Consider the following 24,595-nt stretch of genomic DNA (forward strand, 5'->3'; position numbering starts at 1 on the left):
GCGACACCCAGAGCATGGGGCTGCATCCCTGACCATCTTGGCTCATAGTCATTGATATACCTGTCTTCCATTAGCTTATCTAATTCTTTTTTGAATCCTGTTATATTTTTGGCCTTCACAACACCCCATGACAGCAAGTTCCACACATTGACTGAGAGATGTGTGAACAAATGTTTCCTTATGTTTGTTTTAAACCTACTGCTAATTAATTTCATTGGGTGACCCTTGATTCTTGTGTTATATGAAGAGGATGGTAATACTTCCTTATTCACTTTCTCCACACCAGTCATGATTTTATAGATCTCTATCATATCCCTCCTTAGTCATCTCTTTTCCCAATTGAACAGTCCCAATCTTCTTAATCTCTCTTTGTATGGAAGCTGTTCCACCCCCCCAATAATTTTTTTTGCCCTTCTCTGTACCTTTTCCATTTCTAATATATCTTTGTTTCTGTGGGACAACCAGACCTGCACACTGTATTCAAAGTTGGGGGTACCATGGATTTATATAGAGGCATTGTATTTTCTGCCTTATTATCTATCCCTTTCCTAATGGTTCCTAATATTATGGTGAGTTTTTTGACTGCTATTGCACATTGAGCACATGTTTTCACAGAACTATCCACGATGACTTCAAGATATCTTTCTTGAGTGGTAACAGCTAATTTAGACCCCATCATTTTGTATGTATATAGTTGGGATTATATTTTCCAATGTGCATTACTTTGCATTTATAAAGATTTAATTTCTTCTCCCATTTTGTTGCCCAGTCAGCCAGTTTTGTGAGATCCCTTTGTAACTCTTCATGGTCTGCTTTGGACTTAACTATCTTGAGTAATGTTGTATTGTCTGCACACTTAGTCACCTCACTGTTTACCCTTGTTCCTAGATCATTCGTGAATATGTTGAACAGCACTGGTCCCAGTACAGATCCGTGGGAGTCCCCACTATTTACCTCTCTCCACCACGAAAACTGCCAATTTATTCCTACCCTTTGGTTCTTATCTTTTAACCAGTTACTGATCCATAAGAGGACCTTTCCTCTTATTGCATGACTGCTTACTCTGCTTAAGAGCCTTTGGTGAGGGAACTCGTCAAAGGCTTTCTGAAAGTCCAAGTACACTATATCCATTGGATCACGCTTGTCCACATGCATGTTTACACCCTGAAAGAATTCTAATAGATGGGAAATCATGCCTTACCATTTACAAAAACCATGTTGACTCTCTCCAACATATAGTGTTCACCTATGTGTCTGATAATTCTGTTCTTTACTATAGTTTCAGCCTATTTTCCTGGTAGAGAAGTTAGGCTTACCAGCCTGTAATTTCCAGGATTGCCTCTAGAGCCCTTTTTTAAAATTGCCATTACATTAGCTATCCTCCAGTCATCTGGCACAGAGGCTGATTTAAGTGATATCTTACATACCACAGTTAGTAGTTGTGCAATTTCATATTTGAGTTCCTTCAGAATTCTTGGGCGAATACCATCTGGCCCTGGTGACTTATTACTGTTTAATTTATCGGTTTGACTATTTGATGATATAGTAACAAGAGTTTTTGTTGAGTCTCTTAATATATTTACAAAGCAAGGCTCTTCGGCAGATTGCCCTGCAACATTAGAAATAAAGGAACAAATGAATTTCAAAATTGACCCTGGAGCGGAGCCAAGATAATCACAGATCACATATGAAAAATGATTAGTGATTGTCCATTGTTAATACAGAAAATATAACTTGATTAATAAAGCAGGCTCAGAATGAACCCATGTGGCAAAGCCCCACTGGCATTGTTAAGAACAGATACCACTCAGAAATAATGGGACAGGAAGCCTCATGCGTGCTTAGATTAAGGAGACGGCTGCAAATACAGATGATCAAACAGGTGTATAACTTGTCTACAGAACAGGATGCAAAAGATATTAAAGAGTTTCATGAGCTGTTTAATGGACTGGGATGCATTTAAGGATATTATACGTCATGCTAATATAGATCCCAGTCTGCCACCAAAAATACGTGCACCGAGTCAAGTTCCATTAGCACTGAGAGATAACATAAAAACTGAACTTGCCCAGATGGTTAAGTTAGGCACTATTGGGCTAACAGTGTGGTCACCATGTTACATTCTACATTTAAACACATTCAGGATTTCTACAGATCCAAAAGTTTTGGATAAGGCCACCAAACATGAATGCTTCCCCAGGAGGACACTTGAGGAGTTCATGTCTAGACTTCAAAATGTAATAATAATTCACTTTTGGAAGCAAGCCAAGCATTTTGGCAGGTCCAACTCAGCAGTGAAAGTGCAAAACTCTGAACATCCGACTTCCATTTTGGTAGACATATGTTCAAACAATGTCCTTTCAGCATTGCTTTGTGTTCTGGATCTTGGGGGAGCTGGATAGAGTGGAAGTATTAATCAATGATCTGCTAAGTTGGGTTGAAAATGATCAACAAAATGACAGGATGGGACACATTCTGCAGTGGGCCACAGCACTGGAGAGGAGAAATGCTGAATAAGTTAAGTTATTTAGGACACATACTCAGTGACAAAGGAATTCAACTGGACCCAGGAAAGATGGAAGTGACTGGACAAATAGAAAGAGACAAGGAGGTCTTAGATAGATTGATGGTTGGATTAGCATAGATAAGCAGATTGATCCTTCACTTGTCACAGATAGGGGCTCTACTCAGAATGCTTGTGGAAGGCAGTTCAGAATGGCACTGGGATGTAACTGGCAAGAGAAAAACTTTTGGGAATTAAAATTTTTTGTCACAGAAGCACTGGTACTGAAATATTTTGAAATTAATAAAGAGCCTAAGATCTCAGCTGCCACCAACTCTCCTGGGACAGGAGCTGCCCTTCTGCCAGATGATCACCTAGTAGCAGATGCAGCCAAAACATGGGCTAAAACCCAACAAAATTATGCTCAATTGAAGTGAAAATGTTGTAATTGTACATGATTGTGAGCAGTTTCATGAATATGTTTATGGACAGAAACCTATTGAGGTTGAGAAAGACCATAAGCCATTAAAAGCGACTTTACCAAAACCATTGTGCAAAGCAATGTCTAGGCTTCAGACAGTGATTGTGAAATTGCAAAAGAATTCATTGAGTGTGAATTGTAGACACAGCAAGGAGCTTTTTATATTAGGCACACTTTTAAACTCCTATCAACAGTGAAAACAAGGACCTACAAGAAAAGAAGTTTGAAGTAATATGACCCATTCATTTCCAAAACAAAAGTTGATAAGTTCCAATGAGAAACACCAAATGACCCAACCTCATAAGAACAGAAGAGAAGAATTCTATACAGATAGTCAATGGAAAAAGCCCAACCACCTCCAAGTATAAAAATTTACTGCAACCAGAGATGGAATTGCTGCATCTGATGGCATTCTGTCTAAATGACAGCATGTCATAAGCATGAGATCACAAATGCAAAGCATCTTCCACAGTACTTATCTGGCTATTGAACCATGTAAGAATAGAGACCAAGATGCCCTATTGTAGTCAAGCATGAATGCTGCCATTAAAGAGAACATATCTGAGCTTGAAGGCTGCAATCAATACAGGAAACAGACTGCTAAAAAACTGAAACCATATGAGATTCCTGAACTCCCTTGTCCAAAGTTGGTGCAGTTCTAGTTGAACTTAACAGGGAAAGATTACCTCTTATTAATCAACTCCTACTTAATTATTTTTTAAATTGAACTGTTGCACAACATATCAAGTAACTATGTCATCCATCATTGTAAATTGCCCTTTGCACACCATAGGTTTCCAGGTGAGTTAACAACAGAGGATGGTCCACAATTCACGAGTGACTTCTTTCTGCAATTGTCTTGGATTCTCAGTTCAAGCCCTTATCTTAGTCAAAGGGGTTAGCTGAAAAGTCACTACAATATCAAAGGATGTGATTTAAGAAATCTCCCGACAGATCTAAGGGATCTGTACTTAGCACTGTTAGGATACCCCAACACACCTCTCAAAGCTTCATTAGAATTACCAAGTCAGAGACTCAAGGGCAGAAAGACAGATGGCTCAGTGGCAGCACCTAAGGAGCTTTGTGAGCCAAAGACAGAAAATACTATGACAGGCTTCCCAAAAGTGAACCCTATTGCAAGTGGGAGTGAACATTAGACTCCAAACAGAAAGTAGCTAGTAATGTACCGAAGCAACAGTTGCACCATCCACCCCAATGCCATAACCACCCTAAGGGCCAATCTGACAGGAGGCATTTAAACTACACCAAAGTGACACTGGCTCGCTGTTGATGTCCTCCCTTTAACACATCCAGAATGCTGTCAGCTCTTGAGTGCTGACAGAAGTAATGCATGCCCACTCAGTCACTGACAGTGAAAAACACCAGGAGTAGCAAAGACAGCTTCCCGGGGCAGATCTCCAGCAGGCTGACTAAAGAGGCCACCACGGAACAAGCTGTTCTGAGAACAAGAACACATAAAAAAATCAAAGGAAAAACTAATCCCCAATGATCCCTCCTCTATCACATTCTCCTTCCTCTTTCCCACTCTCAGCCCCAGAGACCTCATTCCATCCAGTCTCCTGGCCCCCCTTGGACCTACTCTCATGCTTGCTCTCAATCTCTTGCTCTCTCTAGCGCCTTCTCTTCACAATACAAACATGCATTGGTCTCCCCTACTACAAAAGCCCCAGCCTTGACCCCACCTCTCCCTTCATCTCCAGATACATTGGGCATGCAGATTACACCCACAGTTTTAAGCTCTTTTCCTTCCTCTGCATTCTAGACCCCCTCTTACACACCACTGAAATAGCTCTCATCAAGAGCCCTAACAACCTCTTTATGGCCAAATTTCAGGGCCTCCACTCCAGCTTCCTCTTCCTAGATCTATCAGATGCCTTTGACATTGTCAGCTATTCTCTTCTTCTCCTTATCTTATCATCCCTGGGCTTTTCTGACTCTGTCCTATCCTGATTCTCTTTCAGTAATCAGATCGCCCTGTCAGTGGCACCTCCCCCTCCTCTCTCCCTTGCAGTAGCTCCTGGTTTTGTCCTTGATTCCCTCCTCTTCTCCCTTTCCCCCTATCTCTGGATGAGCTTAGCTACAAACAAGGCTTTTACAACCATCTTGATGATGATGACCCACACCTCTCTCTCTAACCCACACCTGTCTCCATCCATCCTATCTTTCTGACATCTCCTTGTGGATGACCAGCCAGCAATTCAAACTTAACATGGCCTAAACAGGGCTCCTGATCGCCTTTCCTCTCCCCTCCTTCTTTTTCTATTATGGTGGACAACACAACCATCCTCTCTGTCATTCATATTCATAACTCCAAATTCTTCAAGGACTCAGATTTCACCCTAGACCCATTCATCCAGTCCATATCTCAATCTTGCCACTTCTTCCCCTCCAAAAGTCCAGCCTTTTCTCTTGGAAAAGGCTACCAAAGTTTTTGTTCAGACTTTTGTCCTCTTATACCTTGATTACTGTAATATCCTCTTAATTTCGATGCCTCCTGACTTGCTCACTGTCACATTAATCCAGAATGTTGACAGTAGGCTCATCTTCCTGGCCAGTCGTTCTGACCCTCTTGCCCACTTCTGTGTCCATCTCTGGCTCCCCTTTCTTCAAACACTAGGTTCTTGTCCTTACTGTTGTCCATCAATCAGCCCCACTCCACCTCTCCTACTGAATTTCTTATCAAGGTTTATTCCTGCCTTTGCTCTGCCAGTGATACCAGTCTTGATTGTCTGAACATCTCTTTTTCCAACACTTTCTCACAGGCTGTCCTCTAGGCACGTAAAGGCCTCCCCATCAAAATTACTAAAGCCATCACCTTGTCCTTTGCAGGATCCCTCCTTAGAACTTATTTTGCCATGATGCCTACAAATCACTATCTTCCAGCATCAGCTAGGCTAATGGCCACCTATGACCACTGACGCTTCTGCGATTGATAATTTAAATCAACAGGAGTTGCCATGTTGGATCAGTGGCTTATCTAGCCCAGTATCCTGTCTCCAACAGTAGCCAGTAGCTGCTTCAGAGGAAGGATGTCTTCAGTGGGGAGTTATAGGATAACAAATCCCCAAGGAACATCTCCTCTTTAGCCTCAATAGTTAGACCTGATCTACACAAAGAGTTGCAGTGATGTAACTCAAGGTGTAATTTTACAGCAATTTACTTAAACCGTCAAGCATTTAGGGATTAGGTCATGCCACCAAGTTGAAGGGTTTATATCTCTTACAAGATTCATGAGCATTTTTTAAAATATCTACTACTATAAATTCTGGATATTCTTATCTGTCTAAATGCCTGATCAGTTTTGAGTCCTGCTCAAGGGGATCTTGTAGCAGTGTGTTCCACAGGCTAAGTGTGAACTGTATGTAAAAGTAGTTCCTTTGATCAGTTTTCAATTTGCACCTTTCAGTTTCACTGAATAGTCCCGTTCTTATAGGAAAATGCCCCAGTCTCTATTGAAAGCCCTGTCTCTGAGATTACTTTGTCCTCCACAACTGTTTATTTATGCACTGCATATTTTCTGTATCTTAATTTGTGAGTGCTAGGGCGAAGACAGCCTAGAGGTTTGGAGCTTGGAGGTATAATTCACATCCTATGTAGACATGCACATGCTATCTCTACTTGTGCTAACATGCTAAAAATAGCAGTGTGGCCACAGTGGCACAGGTGGCAGCTTGCGCTAGCCATCCAACTCGAGTACATACCTAGGACCTGGGATGGGGCTGTACTTGGGCAGCTATGTGAACATTCCCTTTGTCTGTACAGCACCTAGCATAATGGGGCCCTGAAAGCTGACTGGGGTCCTGATTGGTGGTACTGCAACAGAAATAATAAAAAGATGGCCATGTAAGAACATAAGAATGGCCCTTCTTGGTCAGACCAAAGGTCCACCTAGCCCAGTATCCTGTCTTCCGACAGTGGCCAATACCAGGTGCCCCAGAGGGAATGAACAGAACAGATAATCATCAAGTGATCCATCCCCTGTTGCCCATTACCAGTTTCTGCCAAGCAGAGGCTAGGGACACCATTCCTGCCTATCTTGGCTAAAAGCCATTGATGGATCTATCCTCCATGAATTTATCTAGTTCTTTTTTGAACCCTGTCTTGGCCTTCACAACATCCTCTGGCAAGGAATTCCTCAGGTTGACTGTGCAATGTGTGAAGAAATACTTCCTTTTATTTGTTTTAAACCTGCTGCCTATTAATTTCATTTGGTGACCCTAGTTCTGGTGTTATGAGAAGTAGCAAACAACACTTCCTTATCTCCTTTCTCTACACCAGACATGATTTTATAGACCACAATCATATCTCCCCATAGCTGTCTCTTTTCAAGCTGAAAAGTCCCAGTCTTATTAATCTCTCCTCATATGGAAGCCGTTCCATACCCCTAATAATTTTTGTTGCCCTTTTCTGAACCTTTTCCAATTCCAGAACATCTTTTTTGAGATGGGGTGACCACATCTGCACACAGTATTCAAGATGTTAGTGTACCATGGATTTATATAGAGGCAACATGATATTTTCTATCCTATTATCTAACCCTTTCTTAATTATTCCCAGCATTCTGTTCGCTTTTTTGCCTGCCACTGCAGATTGAGTGGATGTTTTCAGAGAACTATCTGCAATGATTCTGAGATCTTTTTCTTGAGCGGTAACAGCTAATTTAGACCCCATAATTTTATATGTTAGTTGGGATTATGCTTTCCAATGTGCATTACTTTGCATTTATCAACATTAAATTTCATCTGCCATTTTGTTGCCCAGTCACTCAGTTTTGAGAGATCCTTTTGTAGCTCTTCGCAGTCTGCCTGGGTCTTAACTATTTTTAGTAATTTTGTATCTGCAAATTTTGCCACCACACTGTTTACCCCTTTTCCCAGATCATATATGAATATGTTGAATAGGACTGGTCCCAGAACAGACCCCTGGAGGACACCACTATTTACCTCTCTCCATTCTGAAAACTGACCATTTATACCTACCCTTTGTTTCCTGTCTTTTAACCAGTTACCAATCTATGAGAGCACCTTCCCTCTTATCCCATGGTAGCTTACTTTGCGTAAGAGCCTTCGGTGAGGGACCTTGTCAAAGGCTTTCTGAAAATCTAAGTACACTATATCCACTAGCTCCCCTTGGTCCACATGCTTTTTGACCCCTTCAAAGAATTTTAGTAGATTGGTGAGGCATGATTTCCCTTTACTAAAACCATGTTGACTCTTCCTCAACAAATTATGTCAGACATATAGATGAACAATATTGTTCTTTATTATAGTTTCAACCAGTTTGCCTGGTACTGAAGTCAGGCTTACAGGCTTGTAATTGGAAGCCAGGTAGGCTCAGAGATGGCATTTACTGACAGAAGGCTGAGTAGTCCTCTCATCTGTCTGGGGTTCAGCTGTCTCCCCTGACCTCCAGGCCAAGTGTTTCTATGTGGAATATTACAAATGGGATAAATATCTCTGTGTTTGTTATTTTTGGCTGATATTTTATTTAATTTTCAACAAACAAAACATGGACTCACAGCCAGATGTAACAGCCACCACTGCAGTAACTGGCTACTGACCCTCTCATGTGACAGGGGAATTAACTCTTCGGAATCTTCACACGGGTCACACTACTCCGCTGTCCACCAACACCACACACACAGGGAATCTCCATGGATATCCCTCTGCATCCTGTAGCTATGACACTATTTGTAGGGAATCCCCTGTCTACCCCCATGGCCATGCAGCCTCCCTGGGGGAATCCCTGCAGATATCACAATAGCTCTTAATTTCCTGGCTGTATGCTGGGATTGAGGAGTATTGGCAGAGCTGTGTGTGTGGAGAGCCCAAGACTAGATTAGCTGGGGGCTATGGGTTGGAACTGATGGGCACCAACGCAGCTGGGGCTATATGTGGGAAGAGGGGTGGTAGAACTCCAGGGATAGGATAGCATAGCAGGGAACCCGTACTTGGAATACATAGGCATCAGCACAGTTGTGTGTGTAGGGAGCCCAGAGCTGGGATAACAGAGGGATCAAGACTGAGGGCAGTAGCAAAGTTTTGTAGGGGAAGTCCCCCACATGTTCTGTTTGCAATTGCCCAGTATTGCATGATCATGCAGGGAGTGATTCTGGTAGAATCTGTGTGTCTGCAGGGGCAACATACATCTCTCATATGTCTGGCCTTTGTAGGGTATAGTGAGGGTTGGATGGTTTTTTTGGTTTGGTTTGGGGTTTTTCGCATTTTTTAGTTCCTATCATCATATACTGTACATTCCTCTGTGCATGTGTGAGTGTGCGAGACTAAGTGAATGAATGTGTGGGTGTGAATTAGTGTCCGAGTGTGAGGTTACTCCATGCCCCTCCTTTCCCTCTTCCCCCGTGCCTCATGTCCCCCCCCGTCTTGCACACACGCCCGTCGATACATTCGGAGCCTGCTCGCACTGATTGTTTACATCCTGTCTCCTCTATATGTTTATAAATATATCAGAGCACGGGAGACTCCGGCGAGGCCTGTAATTAGCTGGGCCTGGATTTCCCATCACCGGCTCCAGCCAGGAGCATGATGGAAACAAACTTGTTTAACATGGGTGCGCAGGCCCCTAATTCCATCCAGACCCGTGAGCCTGGGGAAAGGCACTTCCCAGCTCTCACTCTCTCATTCTCCCCTGCCCCCACTGAGACACACAGACACAAATACACACAAACTGTGATTGAGACACATACAAGTGGCAGAGAGAGACACACACAAACTGATTGAGACACACACCCACACACTGAGTCACACATTCATGCGTCTTGCCTACACCAGAATAATAACCCATTGCTGGCAATATTTCTCTTCCTCTGCAGCCTGCTCCCCAACATTCAATGACTTTGCCCTCATTCCCTTCCTCAGCATGGCCCATGCTCAATCCCAGCTGCTCATGTTTAACCTGTCCCTTGGGCAGATAGATCCCAGCCCAGTGCTTGCAGCATCCCTTCATGGCCCTGAAACATATGGGCCAGGCCTGAACCCAGATACCGCTGCAGCAGATTTCCCTGCAAAAATCAGAGTGGAGGGGAAAAGACAGTGACGATGCCAAGCCAAAGGGAGCCGAGCAACCAGGCCAGCCCAGATCATGCTCCCATGCCATGAATCAATGGGATCCTCTTGAGACTTCCCCAGCTAACACTCACCAGCTCTCTACCCATACCTAGCACCTGAGGAACTCAAATTGCTCACACACAGTGGCCAAAGCCTCCCAGCTGCCCTGTGCCAAGTTCACTATCTTCACAGGGAGACACTGAGACCCAGAGAGGGGAGGAGACCTGCTTTAGGGCACAGTGAATAAACAGAACACAACCCAGCTGTCCTGACTCAAACATTAGGGCATATTCCCTGCCTCACATGCCAGCCTGAGGATGAAAGAGGAGGGGAGAAAACCATGCAGAGGAATTTAGCAAACAAGCCAACCACAGAAACTGTTGTGTCTCCCCTACCTCCTCTGCCAGCAGTAAAACTAACCTGGCTATGTCTTCACTGCAGAATTAACTACAGTTATCTACTCTGGAGTCAGAGTAGCAGCCGTGTTAGTCTGTATTCGCAAAAAGAAAAGGAGTACTTGTGGCACCGGAGTGAACTCCTCTTGAGTTAGGCTAGTTCAAGTGAGAGCAGTTAAGTTGCGAAATAACATTCCAGTTGCACAAAGTTGTCATGTTAGCAGCTGACAAGCTGGGCTAACTCGAGTGTAACCTATATTCCCTGACTGGTCAGCCAGCTTGAGCTGAAAGCACCACCACACTCAGTGAAGCAGTTTTGTGTGTGGACAGGACTCAAGTTAACTCTGCAGTGAAGACAGTATCCTCCTATATGTGAGGAGAAGCTCACAATACACCACAAACCAATTCCTAAAGTGGCTCAAGTTAATGAGGCTCAAAGAACCCTGTGATATGCCCCGGAAACCATAGTGCCAAACATGTGTAACTGCCATGCTAATGTGGACATGGCTACCGGGAATGAGGCGTGTGCAGCTTTGCAGTGTGGACAAACGCAAGTGGGCTTGACACACCCAGACTCAGGTACAATCTGCAGTGTAGACATACCCCTAGTATCCCCCAATTTCCATGCTGCTAGCAGCAAAGCTAAGCCAAGTGTTTGAAAGTAAGTACAGGAAATGTGTACCTCTGTGTGTGTGTGCATACGCATGTAAGTGTATGCGAATGTGTGTTTGTGTGAGTATGCAAGTATGCACATGTGAAGACATACATGCATGAGTAGGGGAGTGTGTCTGGCATTCAGGTGTGTGCGCATACTTATGTGTGCATGCATGCAAGCATCTGCATTCACATGAGTACATGTGCACATGCATGAGCATGCAAATGTGAGCATGTGTGCTCATGTTAGGGAGTGCACATGCAAGAGTGAGTGTGTGCAGAGACGTCAGCCTGTGTGGTCATGTGAGCGTGTGTGTACATACATGAGTGTATGAGTGGGAACATGCCAGCGTGTGTGCATGGATAAGAATGCAAGTGGGAGCATGTCAGCATGTATGCATATGTGAGCATATATGCACATGTATGACTGTATGAGTGGGAGTATGTCAGCATGAATGAGCATGCAAATGTCAGCATGTCAGCATGTAAGCACAAGCATGAGCATTGTGGGTTGGACCATGTGCGTATTGCAAGCAAGTATATGTGGGCATGAGCATGTGAGTGTGAGCGTGTCAGCATGTGTGCTTTTGCGAGTGTGTGCGCAGGCCTGAGCTTGCAAGTGGCAGCATGTCAGTGTGTATGCTCATGTGAGCGTGTGTGTACCTGAATGAGCGTGCGAGTGAGAGCATGTCAGCATGTGTGCTCAGGCAAGCATGTTGTGCAGACATATAAGATGTGCCTGTCTGGATTAGTCCACCTGCCTGTGCGGCTGGAACCCAGACTCTAACAGTGGTCACGACCTGTGCTCTCTAAGCCATTTCTCAAGCATCCTCCCGAGTCAGACCCTTCACACAATGTCCTTTGTCTCTCTGATGGTTCATCGGGCTGGCCCTGCCATGTGCCTCTACTCACTCACCCATGGCCAGTTTGCAGACCAGTCTTGCTGTTGATTTCAGTGGGGTCAGGGCTGGGATGGGATGGGTAGGTTCCCCCTTGAGCAAATTTAGTGTCTGGTTGTCAACCTCAGCGCAGCTACCCTGGGAATAGCAAGGGAGCAAGCACTAGAGTGGTCAGGGCTCCAGCTTCTCAAGGTCAGTGTCCTGAAGCCATGCCCTGAGTAGGGCACATGCATGAATGCACACACACAGACATAGTGCTAAAATGGGTGCTGAATAACTGCAGATGCAACCTGTAGTTTCTGATTGTGCTATTGCAGATCCCGCCTCACATGCAGATTGGAGTTGGTGTGTTTCCATCTGTTTGCCTGTGTTTATGTTGGCATAGGTATATGTGTGAATGAGAGAGTTTGCCAGTGCGTCCACCTCTGTGTGAGCATGTATGTGAAAGAGTTTTCCTGTGTGTGTATATAGAGGATGCGTGTAGGGGAGTTTGCATATGTGCGTGCCTGTTTGAGAGTTTGCCTGTGTGTATGTGTGTGTGTTGGCGTATGTACATGTGTGCACCAGTGTGTGTGCATATGTGTATGAGAGAAAAATTGCTTTGTGAATGTAGGTGCAGGTACAGTGGGGAAGGGTTTTAATTTATGGAAAAATGTGTCACTTAGCAGGGAATAAATCCTCCCTAAAGCCAGTCCCGTAAGGAGAGCCCTTTGCATTTCCCTTTGGAGGCTTTTTTTGGTTTGTGGCTAATGCAGCCCAGATGTGCGCAGGGGCTGTGCCCTCGCAGCGCCTGCCAAATAGGAGCTGGGTACATCAATTCCTGTCAGGATCCAAGTGTTTCTGATGAGTGACAAAGCCGAGGGGCTTTGAAGCTCCGAGCTTCACAGCTCATTCTAGGACTCATTCCCTTCCCTTCTCCCCAAAGGCAGAGAAAATCCAACTTCCCCCAGCATCATGTACTTGGGGAGTCAGAATGGGATGGGGACAAGGTGGGATTTTGCTAGACATTTGCCCTTCTCCATCTCCCCTTCCTCTGTACATTATTCTTCTTCCATTTCTTAGCTTGTCTTTCCCTCCTCAATCCGCCCAGAGATTTTCGTTGTTCCACGCTCTTGGCCAAGAAATAGCCCTTGCCAGCTACAGACCAGACAGACAGCATGTTTCTGGGGATTGTGCATGGAGAATTTCGGATTTCTAGTCCTCAGAGACCTGAAGGAGCAAATCCTGCCCTAGGGTTTCATTCGGTCTGTCCATAAATAGATAGATCCATTAAGTCTTTCTGTCCTCACACTTTCTGGCCCTTCTCTCCCACTTTCCCCACTATGCCCTTCCTGACTCACTCTAACACCTCCAGTCTGGAAAAAAAAATGAACACAAGTTTTTTTGTTTTTCAAATAACTGACTCCATCCAAGGAGGAGAATCTCACCTCATCCCGTGCAACAAACCTAACAGCACAATTGTCAAAAGAGCGAGTCCAGGAAAGTCAGAATTTTGACCTTTTACGGGTTGTTTTTACAAGTTTATTTTATTTTAATGGCAACCTCTTTTCCAGAAGGCTTACAGTGTAGTCTGCAAAACACAAAACCCCTACTGCTTATACAATTACACCCTCCACACTCTGGGGCTGTTCCTTTCCTTGAAAACATTTTTTGCTCCCCCACAAAGAGGCACTTTTCTAACTAGGTTTCAAATGTTAAAACTCCAAAGACTAATACACGCACACACACACAAAAAAGCCTTCACAACCAAGAAAAGCTCTGGAGAATTTTGAAGGGGGAATGCATGCCTTCCAAAGAGGGGTATTTCCTCAGTGTCCCTGAAACCTAGCTTCAATGTCCTTTAAAAAATGCAGTCTATTTTAACAATCAAACGCTTTCTCTTTTTTTTAGTGTAAGTGCTTAAATCAAGCCATAGGGGAAAAAAAAATCTTTCTGCTCTAAATCCTGGTGACTTTCATTTTCCTCTTCTCTCTGTCAGTCCTGGATTTTAATTCTCCGTGCTAAGCGGCATTTCCCCCACAGTAATCACAAACATGCATGGAAAAGAGAGAACGAGAGAAAGCAAAGAAAAAAAAAGGGGGAAAAGTTTTAAATCAATCACAAAGCCAGACAGACGTTTTAATCAAATCAAATTAGAATCAGCAGCGATTCAGAAAAGAAAAACACGACACGCACAGCGAGACCCCCGCCCCTACACCCCCATCCCCTGCCAAAATAGTAGAGACGCTTCGGTCTTACCTGAAATCTCCCCAGCAACATATAGCATAGTAGACTCAGATTGTGGGGTTGGGGTGGGGGAAGGAAGGCTGCAGAATTTGTTCAACAGAAATGAAACTTTTTGGTTAGTTATTACTCTAAACCCAAAGCCCCAAGCGAATGGCGAAGCCTCCCTTTCTCCCTGATCGTTCTGCCCTGTCTCTCTCTCTCTCTCTCTCTCTCTCTCTCTTTTTCTTCTTCCCTATTTGTTTTGGTTTGTGTTTGCTTGGGTGTTAGGTGGAAAAAGCTGTCTCGGATATTTTTTTTTTTGGTGTGTGTGTGTGTGCGCAAAGTTTTAAACATGCTCTCTCGCTCTCTCCCCCTTTCCACCTCCCTTGATTTGCTCTTTTGATTGGTGTCCAGGAATGCAAGAATAAAAAAAATTGCATACACCCTCTCTCCAAGCTGCTTGCTTTTTTTTTTTTTTTTTTTTTTAAATTCAAGTGTTAAGCAGAACCAGGTTGCTTTCAAGAATGTATTTGATGCAATTGTACACAAGACCAGGCTCCATTCATTTTTCTCTCTTTCCCCTCCTCCCCCCCTTGGCTCTTCAGCTTTGGGCAAAGGTAGGGAACTATGGAACTAAAGGGCGACGTGCTTCTCTGAAAGCAAGAGGAGGAGGGAAAAAAAAGAGACATTTTAAAAATATATCTTAGAGGATAGGGGGCAATGCCACCCCTTTCACACACACCCCGGATCTTTGGATGTTGCAAAGCTTTTGTTAGTGGCATTTTGGAAAGAGATTGCGGAAAATTAAAGAGTGTTTCCCAAAGAGTTGTGGGTGGAGGGCGCGCTGGGTGGGGAGGGGAGATGGGACGCAGCAGGCAAGGAGGAGGGGGAGGGCTGGCTTCCCTTTGGAGAAGGGGAGGTTGGGAAAGGTACAGAGGTCTCCCTACCTGCTCTGAAATCCATTTGGTAAAGCCAAAGCTACACTCAGGACTTGCAGCCCTTCAAGGTAGGTTTGTGATTTAGTGCTTCCTTTCTCCAAGGGGGCTGCACAGAGTCTGCGGTCCTTTATTTTTGGCCAGGATTAATAATCCCATTTGCCAATCCCACTCATTTAGGGTTTGGTTTGGGTTGGTGTGTGGTTTTCTTTTCTTTTCTTTTTTTTTTTTTTTTTTTTAAATGAGGCTATTCTTTAGCCCTCTTTTTTTTTCCTGACGTGTAAAGCTTTAACCACAAGCTGAAACACCAGTCCCTGAGGGGGGGTATAAAGGGGGGGAGAGGAGGAGAGGTAGAGGCAGATTGGTTATTCTCTTTTCTACAAAAGAAAGTTTTAGTAGGAGGGGGTGAAGTAAGTATGCGGTGCCACCCAGTGTCAGAAACGTTGGAGTGTCAGAGAGATGGGGGGGGCAGTGAGTGAGAGAGAAGGGTACAGTCAGAGAAAGATGGAGAGAGAGAGAGAGACGGAAAGATACAGACAGATGGAAAGAAAGAAAAAGGAAAGAGAAATATACAAATATACATAGACAACAGAAGGGAAAAAGGAAGGAAAGATAGATAGACAGACAGACAGAAGCTGTCTCAGTCTCTCCTCTCCTTTCTATAATGTTCAGCCCACCTCTCCTCTTTTTCTCTCTTCCTCACATTCCAGAATTTTTTTTTTTAAAGTTTTGCCCATAAGAAAAAACCTACAAGCCAAAAGGCAGCCCTCTGCCCTTGAACCAGCCCAAATGCCAGACGCTGAACTTGGAAAAGTGATGCTGGTTCATTCATTTTTTTTCTCCCCTTTCTGCTGACCTTTCATGGGAAACAAAATACAGTTGATTTTTGGGTTGTTGGTTTTTTTTTAAAATTGTTTTCTCTAAACAAGAGAGAAAGGAAGCCGCGTGCAGTGGTTTAGTCATCGGCAGGTGACTAACCCTGCTAAGCATTTCACCAGGCGACAGACACCAGAATGGGATGGATGGGGGTGAGTGCAAATATTTTGATGAAAGGAGAGTTGTGGGCTTTCTGGGGGGTGGAATTCTGAGTTTCCACCCTCCTCCCTCACTAAAGTTCACACGTTTTCTATTTTTCATTCATTCATTCTTTCTTTCTCCCTTTGTGTGTGTGTGGGGGAGGTGTTAGATTTGTGATTCATTAATCAGCAAAAGGCATCATAGCCCCATTTCAACAGAAGACCTTTCAACTGCATATTGTGACTCAGCACTGGGCTCCAACTTTGTAAAAAGTTAGATGCAGAGGCAGCTTTCCCATCTGCTTGGCAGTATTTTTCAAAATAAATGTCTCTGCATTCAAAATTTGAAATATTTAATAATTAAAAGTATTTTGCTAAATCTAAATGCAGCAGAATAAATATTCCTCCCTAAAACAGGTGACCAGTGTCCAAAAAGACGTCATCCCTTCCTCCAGGAATATTTTATGTACAATAAATACTTATGTAACACACACATACATGTTTATATATATATATATATATATATATATACACACACACACACACACACACACACACACACAGAGTAAATTTAAATGCATTTAAAAGTCTAATAGGTTCAGCAGACATTTATACAATCATCATTCTGTTTCTCCCTTGTTTTGCATCTACACATACATTTGTGTATGCACAAGAACTACATAATGATATGGCCCCAATCCTGGAGTCCTTCCTCTGGCAAAATTCCCATTCACCAGTTTGCAAAATACATACAAAACTCATAGCAGTATTGTGTAGCACTGGTGTCCAAGTTCAGTGAGTTTTTCCTCTCTGAACAACTGCTCTGGTGAATGACATACAAAGCTTCAAGATCTCTGTAAAAACTCAGTTTTGTTTGGTTTTAGCAGTCTGGTTTAATATAAATGCGTGACTTTTTTTCTTAAAAGATTTGCAAACAAGAATATTTATTTTTTGCATCGTGCAACAGCTAAAAAAAAGTTTGTTTTCAATTAGCCTCATTTATGGGACAAGCTTTGCTCTTGGTGTCTCTGTAAACTAGATGAGAGCTTTGGAAATAAACTTTATATTTAAAATAAACTATCAAATGTTATTAAACTTGGTATGTTGGGAATAGGGGAAAAGCAAAAAAATCCAAAATAAAAACCAGACAAAAAAATCTAAAACCCCGTTTATTTACATTAGTAAATATTTACATTTTTTTCAAACAAGAAAAGCAGGGAGAGCTTTTTGTTCTGTAGAACAAAATACAGTCAACGGATCCAAAATTATTTTCATTTGTGAACCATACTTATTGCTGTTGTTGTTAAAACATTATTAGGATTTATACTTTGTGGAAAAGGAAAAAACGATTACAATCCTTTTAACTTGGGGAGAGGGGATGCATTCATTTTTGCAAGTTTTCTCTTAATGCTTTGTGTAAAACAAAGGCACTTATGGCCACAACTTGTCTTAGATTTTTAAACAGTGCCCGGAGCTCCCAAAAGATAAAACTCAAAATTAGTTTAAAATACAATCAGGGTTTTAAAACCTCCCAATATTGCAACATTTTTGTTTGAAAATTTTTCAACTATTTTTTCTCTTTGGTGGTACTCACCATAGGAGTGTGAATAACTCAAGTTTTCTGCCATTTCTTAAACAGCAATTCTGCTATCATTTACAACTTGTTTATGTATAATCATTTATATACATGTGTGTATATTGATTTATGTAACAAATACACAAACAGATTTAAGTGAGTCTATACTGCAAAACAGACAACGATATTAATATCTACAACACAAATACTGACATATTTATGTACATTTCTGTATTTCTTTTTAGATAAACACAATTGTAAGTGTGTAATATGTACACATACACCCCCAATATCCTTATTCCACCCCATCTTTTTATTAGATATACAGTATCTGACTGTAGGCAAATGTAGGTTACAGGCTGGTTAAAATGGGGGATTGTTTCCTTTGCAACATTAACAGGCAAAATGTGAGCCCAGAACGCAGTCTCAAATTGTGTTTGTTTCATTCTCAATCCAAGGGAATGCCTTTTTTAAAAAAACTGCTCAGAGCTGGTGGGCAGGAATGGGGCAGTGTGATATGCCACCAGGAAAGCTTTGGAGACCCACTGATATTGCTGAGCAATTACAGACAAGGAAATTCTTTTCTTGGCTTCAGAAAACTGGGGGTTTACCCTTCCGCAGAGGGACATTGAACAACACTAGCTTTCAGCATACATGTCTGTATGCTGCCACAGGTAACAAGAGACAGAGGGAGGGGAGGGGAGTGGGAAAAGAAAAGTGTAGCCTCTTTGTAAGGTTCCTCAATTCCACTCTTTCCTTCAGGACTAAATCACACCCTATACCCCTGTAATACCCGGGGAGATGGGGGTGGGGGGTGGAATCCCCATTAACCTAGCTCTCTGAATTAAGCTCTCTGAATGGGGGACAGATGTGGGGAGAAATCCTTTTATTTGTCATTTCTCTATTTACAGCTCGTGGCTTTTGCTTTGTTTTCTGTCTTTCAGATGAAGGGGCAGAGGGATAGACAGAGCAAGGGCTGAAGAACAAACTTTGAAAGCTAGGAGCAATTCCTTCCTCAGGCACAGACTGACTGAACTGGGGTCTTTTTGCTTTTACCAAAAGGAGCTGCTTCCCAGTTCCAGTCAAACAGACCCTCCAGCGTTTGCAGTCCTGAGACAGAGCAAGAGAAGCTCACTGGATTATCTTAATAAAATATCTTCTCATCCCAATAAAGCTACTGAAACTGACAGTCACTTTGTCCTTCCTGAAGCCTCTGCCCCTCCTTCACCCAACATAGGGAAAAGTCCCTCCCTGGGAGATGTGGTATCACAGTACCAGAGCTTGGGAAGTAGGATCACCCTCAGCCCCTCTTATAGATACTAAGGTCAGAAGGGACCATTATGATAATCTAGTCTGACCTCCGGCACAACGCAGGCCACAGAATCTCACCCACCCACTCCTGTGAAAAACCTCTCACCTATGTCTGAGCTACTGAAGTCCTCAAATTGTGGTTTAAAGACTTCATTTTGCTCTGGCTGGTATAACCTGCTGTAAGGATGCCCCAGTTTATATCCAAGCGATGGGGGTGGGGGGTAAGAGGCTCAGTCCCAAGGCTCTAGGTGAGGGACAGCACTGTGGGGGAAGCTCTCTCAACCCCCACCCCGCCTGGCTATTTCCTTTATATCCCAACCTTCACTGCATCAGGGACATTCCCCCAACCTTGGGGACTTTCTCCACTATTTAAGCACCATGGATGCTCAACCAGTCCTGTGTAGTTCCTTGTGCATGTCAATATGGGACAGTCCCACCAACAGTGTATTTCTGCCTGGCCCTTTTAGTGGTGCTGCAGGATATTTGGTTTCCCCTTCCAGCAGGCAGGTAGGGAAGCCCCCTACAGCTAATAGCTGGGGAGAGAAGCACTTAAGTCTCCTGTGTCCAGAGATCACCATGATGCAGCCATAATCTTTGGGAGCTGAAACACCTGAGCCAAAGGTCATGTAGCTGTCTGCAGTCTTGCTGCCTTGGGTGCAAGAGCTAGGCTGGAGACTAAGGGTATAGATACTCTGCAAATGGGAGCATGCTTGCCAGCGTGGGCAGAGAGATGTTCTAGCTCTGCTCGAGCTAGTCCGCTGAAAATACTAGTGTGGCCATGGCAGCACTGGCAGCAGCTCAGGCTAGCCTCCTGAGAATGTACCCAGGGGGTTGGGCGGGTTTGTACTCAGGTGGCTAGCCCAAGCTACCACCCATGACTCCGTGGCCACACTATTATATTTAGTGTAATAATCGAGCAGAGCTAGTGCGTGACACTCCCAGTTACAGTGTAGATGTACCATAAAAGGGGTCCTTCCTAGCCTTCCTTGGCACCATATGAGGCTGACGCTGCTGTGTTTTGCAGGGAAAGGGCTCTGGGCTGGAGAAATTGGGGCTCACAATAAACTGCCTCCCCGTGGCTGGGTGAGAAGTGGTAGCTGATGGGGCAGCCATGTGGGGGCTTGGTTCCCTGAACCCAATCAAGTGCCATCCTGACCCTTGTCTTTGGGGCTGCCTGGAGCAGTGTTGTGGCTGTTAGAGAGGAGGAGAGAGAAAAGCCCTTCCTCACACAGAGAGAGAGCTTCCTACTTCTCCCCAAGCAATCCCAGGCACTATCTGGATCCTCCCCATTTTGGGGATGTTAACAAGGAAAGCTGGGTCTGGGCAGGTTCCAGCCTGGACATGGCTATTGGCACTGAGGCTTTGTTTTGCAGGGTCTGGGATGAGCAACAGGTTTGAGATGGGGGCCAGCTGGCCCCATCCGTCATGCTAGGCCTCTCAGCAGCCTTGGAGCTGGTGGGCTGGAGCTGCCCTGCAGACAAGAGCTGATGGGAGGGTCACCCCTCCAAAGCCCCGCCCATCTTCTGGGCTCTTTGTATATCCCAGAGGGCTCTTGGGCAGATTATATCTAAGAATAGGGTAGAGCATCCCTGGTATGTGACTCACGTGGGTGATACTTGGATGCCCCATGGCCCTGGCTGCTTCAGACTCTGTCTGGGTGAAACTGTTGGTAGCACTGCTGGTGGCAGGTTTCAAGGCTGCTCCCTCCCCTTCCACCAGATCACAAGCAGAAAGCTGGTCTTAGAACCTTGGTGTCACTTCTCACTGGGATTTCTCCACAGAGAGCCCTTGGAGCTGGTCGGCTAACCTGGAGTCTGTAAAGCTCATTCCCTGTTGTTCCCTCCCAGCTGGCAGACAGCACTCTCCTCATACCTGTGCAGTAGCAGGTTCCCCTCTGCTGCCCTTGGCTCCTTACAATTCTCCCTCAGGAGGCATTACAGTGGAACTCTCCATTTCAACTCAGGCCATTTCAATCCTTCCCCTTTGAGGCCATTACAGAGCTCACGAAGTGTAACCCAGGGCTGCTGTTCCAGCTCTGCCCATTGGGATGCCAACCACTAGTCATGGCTGCCAGCTCAGGGTCAGAGCTGCCATCCCATCCCATCGATTGGGGCATCAGCCCGGAGTCATGGCCACTGTTCCAGTCCGCCCGATTGGGACACCAACCCAGGATTTTGGCCACCATTCCAGTCCTGCCCATCGGGCACTAGCCTGGGGTCACAGCCACAGTTCCAATCCCACCTCTTGGGGTGCCAGTGGAAGAAGCCATTGTTTACAGAAGGATTCCCTGTCCTGTCTGCTCAATGACAACAGGCTGAGCCATTTCCTGGGGGCTGCTCTCCTCTTTCCTTTCAAGTGCTCAACCCATGGAGCAACTCACAACATCTAGTGAAGGGTATTTTTAGGAGGTAGATATACCCTATGCCAACAAGGGCAACTGAACGTGCAAGGCTGGTTCCCTAAGGCACTGAGACCCAGCAATGTCCTAAGAGCCTCCTGATCCAGCAGGCCCAGGGATGGCAGCGGACACTGAGTGATGATTACAGACCAGCCCTGAGACTGGGTGACTCCGAGTGTCCTGATCTAGCCCTATCACCAGACTTTTCATACTTCTCCAGACTCCATTCTGCATGCAATTCAACCCCATTTTTAAAGCTTCCCAAGGGCTCACTCCAAGCAACCATCCACTCATCTGGCACCAGACTCCTCTTGGTCTCTTCATACTACTTGGACAAGTCTTCTCCTGGGTACCTCCTACCTAAAATCCCATGTTCCTTGTGTAGAAGCCTCCCTTGATCCCTCTTCCTGACTCTCTCCTCACTTGGGAACATCACAGGTAGATTCTTTAATTGTGAAGCACTTTGGGAGACAATTTGTACCAAAAACTCTACACAAAACACAGGGAAGTTCAATGGATCAGGGACAGCCTCAGGCCCTGCCCATGAGCTGCAGGCCAGCCATGAAGATGGAGCTTATGTGCCATGCTGATGGTTGTTTTAGAGAGAGACAGCACAAGAACCAGAGTGCTATGGCTATATCAGGCCCTGCCTGTGGGTTCTAGGCCAGCCATGAGCTGCTCTTAAATGCAGATAGAATGTCCCGAAGCCCTCCCTGGAGTGGCTCAGCCCCGCCATGGTGGTGGGGCTCTCAGAATCAGGGATGAGACAGCCACGTGATAGCAGGCAGTCCCCAGAGGATGTGTGTCTGAGCAGCAGTCCCAGTCTAGCCTGCCTCCTCTGCTTGGCGGCTGCATTGTTTAGGACATTGGTTGTCTCCATGGCACTGGACTGGGACATCCTCTGCGTGGGAGGGGATACTCACGGAGCAAAGGGCTCCACCTGGCCAGCTTGGCTCAGTGGGTAACACACGCCCTGGCAGGCTGCCAAGCTCTCCCATCCCCTTGGCAGGCGAGCTGAGCTCCTCTTGCCCGTCCCCCAGGCGCCCCACTCCTGGGCAACGTCACAGGAAGCACCGTGGGCGGCTGACCTCACCTTCTGCAGAACGTGAGTTGCACATTCGCCCTCCAGCGGCGCCATCAGCCAGCCAAGCCGCCCACTTGCTGACCTTTCCATTGGACTCGCTCCCTGCTCACTGCACCTTCCCACTGACCCTGCCCCCGCCACTTTCCTGTCTAGACTGTGCCCTTCTCTCCTTCCTTTTCATCGATTCCCCTCCCCTCCCCGCCCCGCACCTACCCATCTTTTCTGCCTTCCCATCAGCCCCTCTATTCTCTCTGCTTTGGGCGACAGTTGAATAGCCCAGAGCTCCCTCCATGGCGTTATCCCACCCCTGCAGGAGTGGAAGTTGAGTCCATAGGTCCCCTTGGAGATTGGAATCAGAGAAAGAAGAGCAGCCTCACAGTGAGACATACAGGGACACGTGGGACAGCAGTCTACAGATACCCTACCTCTGAGACCAGACACCAAGACACTGGAACCTCTGCAGAGGGGAGATTTGGAACTCTGGTGACCCTTCAATTTCCTATTTTAAATCCTCCCCAAGCCTCTAAAATGCCCCCTCCCCCAAGTGAGAACCTGGGGCTGAGATCTCAGGGGCCCAGCCTGCAGCTCTGTCCCCTCCCACTTCCAAGGGGATTCCGGGTGACTCTGCTGGGAGCCAGCCAGGGGATTTCTCCACACACAAAGCAGAAACTTTGCTTCCCCATTTCTCAGTGCAGTGATAAGCACCTGTCACCCCCTGCTGGAAAAAACATGAAATGCAACAGTTTGCCAGAACCCAAAGACCAGCTGCGTCTGTTTGTCTCTCAAAACAAAACCCACAGAAAATAAATAAAGATCTATATGGACTGGCTGCTGCATTGGTCAGGACAGTCTCTGCAGGGAGCCAGTGGTTCTGGAGTGTATGTGACTTGACCCTGAGTATGTGTGTGGGGAGCATGATGGGCAGTGATGGCTGAGCCTGCGAGAGGGTGGGGTGGGGGAGAAGTAATGGAGAATGACGGGTGACCTTGTTTGAGTGTGGAGATGTAGTACTGGGGAGCAGTTGTACAGGGGCTGTCCTGTGAGAATATGGTTGATGGTACTTGGGGGAGCTGAATGTGCGGGGGGGATCAGTGCTGTGGAGCAGCAGGAGCTGACCCTGTGTGAGAGGTGGGGGAGCAGTGCTGGGGAGCAGCAGGAGCTGACCCTGTGTGAGAGGTGGGGGAGCAGTGCTGGGGAGCAGAGGGTGCTGACCCTGCGTGAATGTGGGGTAAAGGAACATTTCTGGGGAGCAGGTGATGCTGACCCTGTATGATTGCAGTCGGTGGGGGGCGGGGGGGGGGAGGCTGTGCTGGGGAATAGGCAGGACTGACCCTGTGTGAATGAGGAGTGGGGAAGCAGTTGATGGTGGTGCTTGGGAGAGCTGACCCTGTGTGAGTGGGTTGGTTGGTTTGTTGAGAGGGCCGCACTACGGTGAGACTGACCTTGTGTGGGTGTGGGAGTCTCCCCCAGAGGGGGTTATAGATTCTCCCTGACCTAACTTAAGGGCTCCACAGACTCAAGCCCCACCACTCCTCGCCTAGTGTTAGGCTCCCCTGTGTCTAGTCAGTGCAGGATCTGGGAGGTCAGGGTAGAGGAGGGGAGGGATGCACATGGCTTTGGACACTGCAGAGGTGTGTGCATCACGATCCCAGCCAGCTGTGTCCTATCCACAGCTCCATAAAACTTTGAGCCCCGAGGCCAGAGATCCTCATGGGGATGCTTGCTCCATAGGAGCGCGGTTGCTGTTCAAGAGCTGGAACAGACACTCTAAACACCAAATCTGGTTCTTCTCCTCCTCTTAGGAGGAATAGGGGCTGTGCCAAGAGCCTCTTCCAGGGGCCACTGATGTTCAGTTCCAGTTCTTTTCCTCCTTCTGAAGGCTAAACCCAGAGCCCATTGCAGGGGCACAGGGATGCAGTTCTGGTTCTTCACCTCTCTGCAGGACTGCACCCAGAGCCCATTCTATGGTGGGCACAGAAATCCCATATGTAACACGTTTGGTGGGTCTGAGCCCAGTCCCCAATATCCACAATCCTAATGGGCTCCTGGC

At 45.7% G+C, this 24,595-nt stretch overlaps 1 protein-coding gene across 1 annotated transcript in view; it reads right to left on the reverse strand.

Annotated features, from left to right (window-relative positions):
* The window catches only part of CLCF1 (cardiotrophin like cytokine factor 1), a 36,536-nt gene extending 21,430 nt beyond the window's left edge, over nucleotides 1-15,106 (reverse strand). The window contains exon 1 of the mRNA XM_038406579.2: nucleotides 14,259-15,106. Coding sequence (XP_038262507.1) covers nucleotides 14,259-14,286 — 28 coding nt within the window. The 5' untranslated portion in view covers nucleotides 14,287-15,106. The remainder of the gene's footprint in view (nucleotides 1-14,258) is intronic.
* Nucleotides 15,107-24,595: the final 9,489 nt, after the last annotated feature.

The sequence above is a fragment of the Dermochelys coriacea genome, chromosome 6 (assembly GCF_009764565.3).
Source record: "Dermochelys coriacea isolate rDerCor1 chromosome 6, rDerCor1.pri.v4, whole genome shotgun sequence".
Classification (NCBI taxonomy): Eukaryota; Metazoa; Chordata; order Testudines; family Dermochelyidae; genus Dermochelys; species Dermochelys coriacea.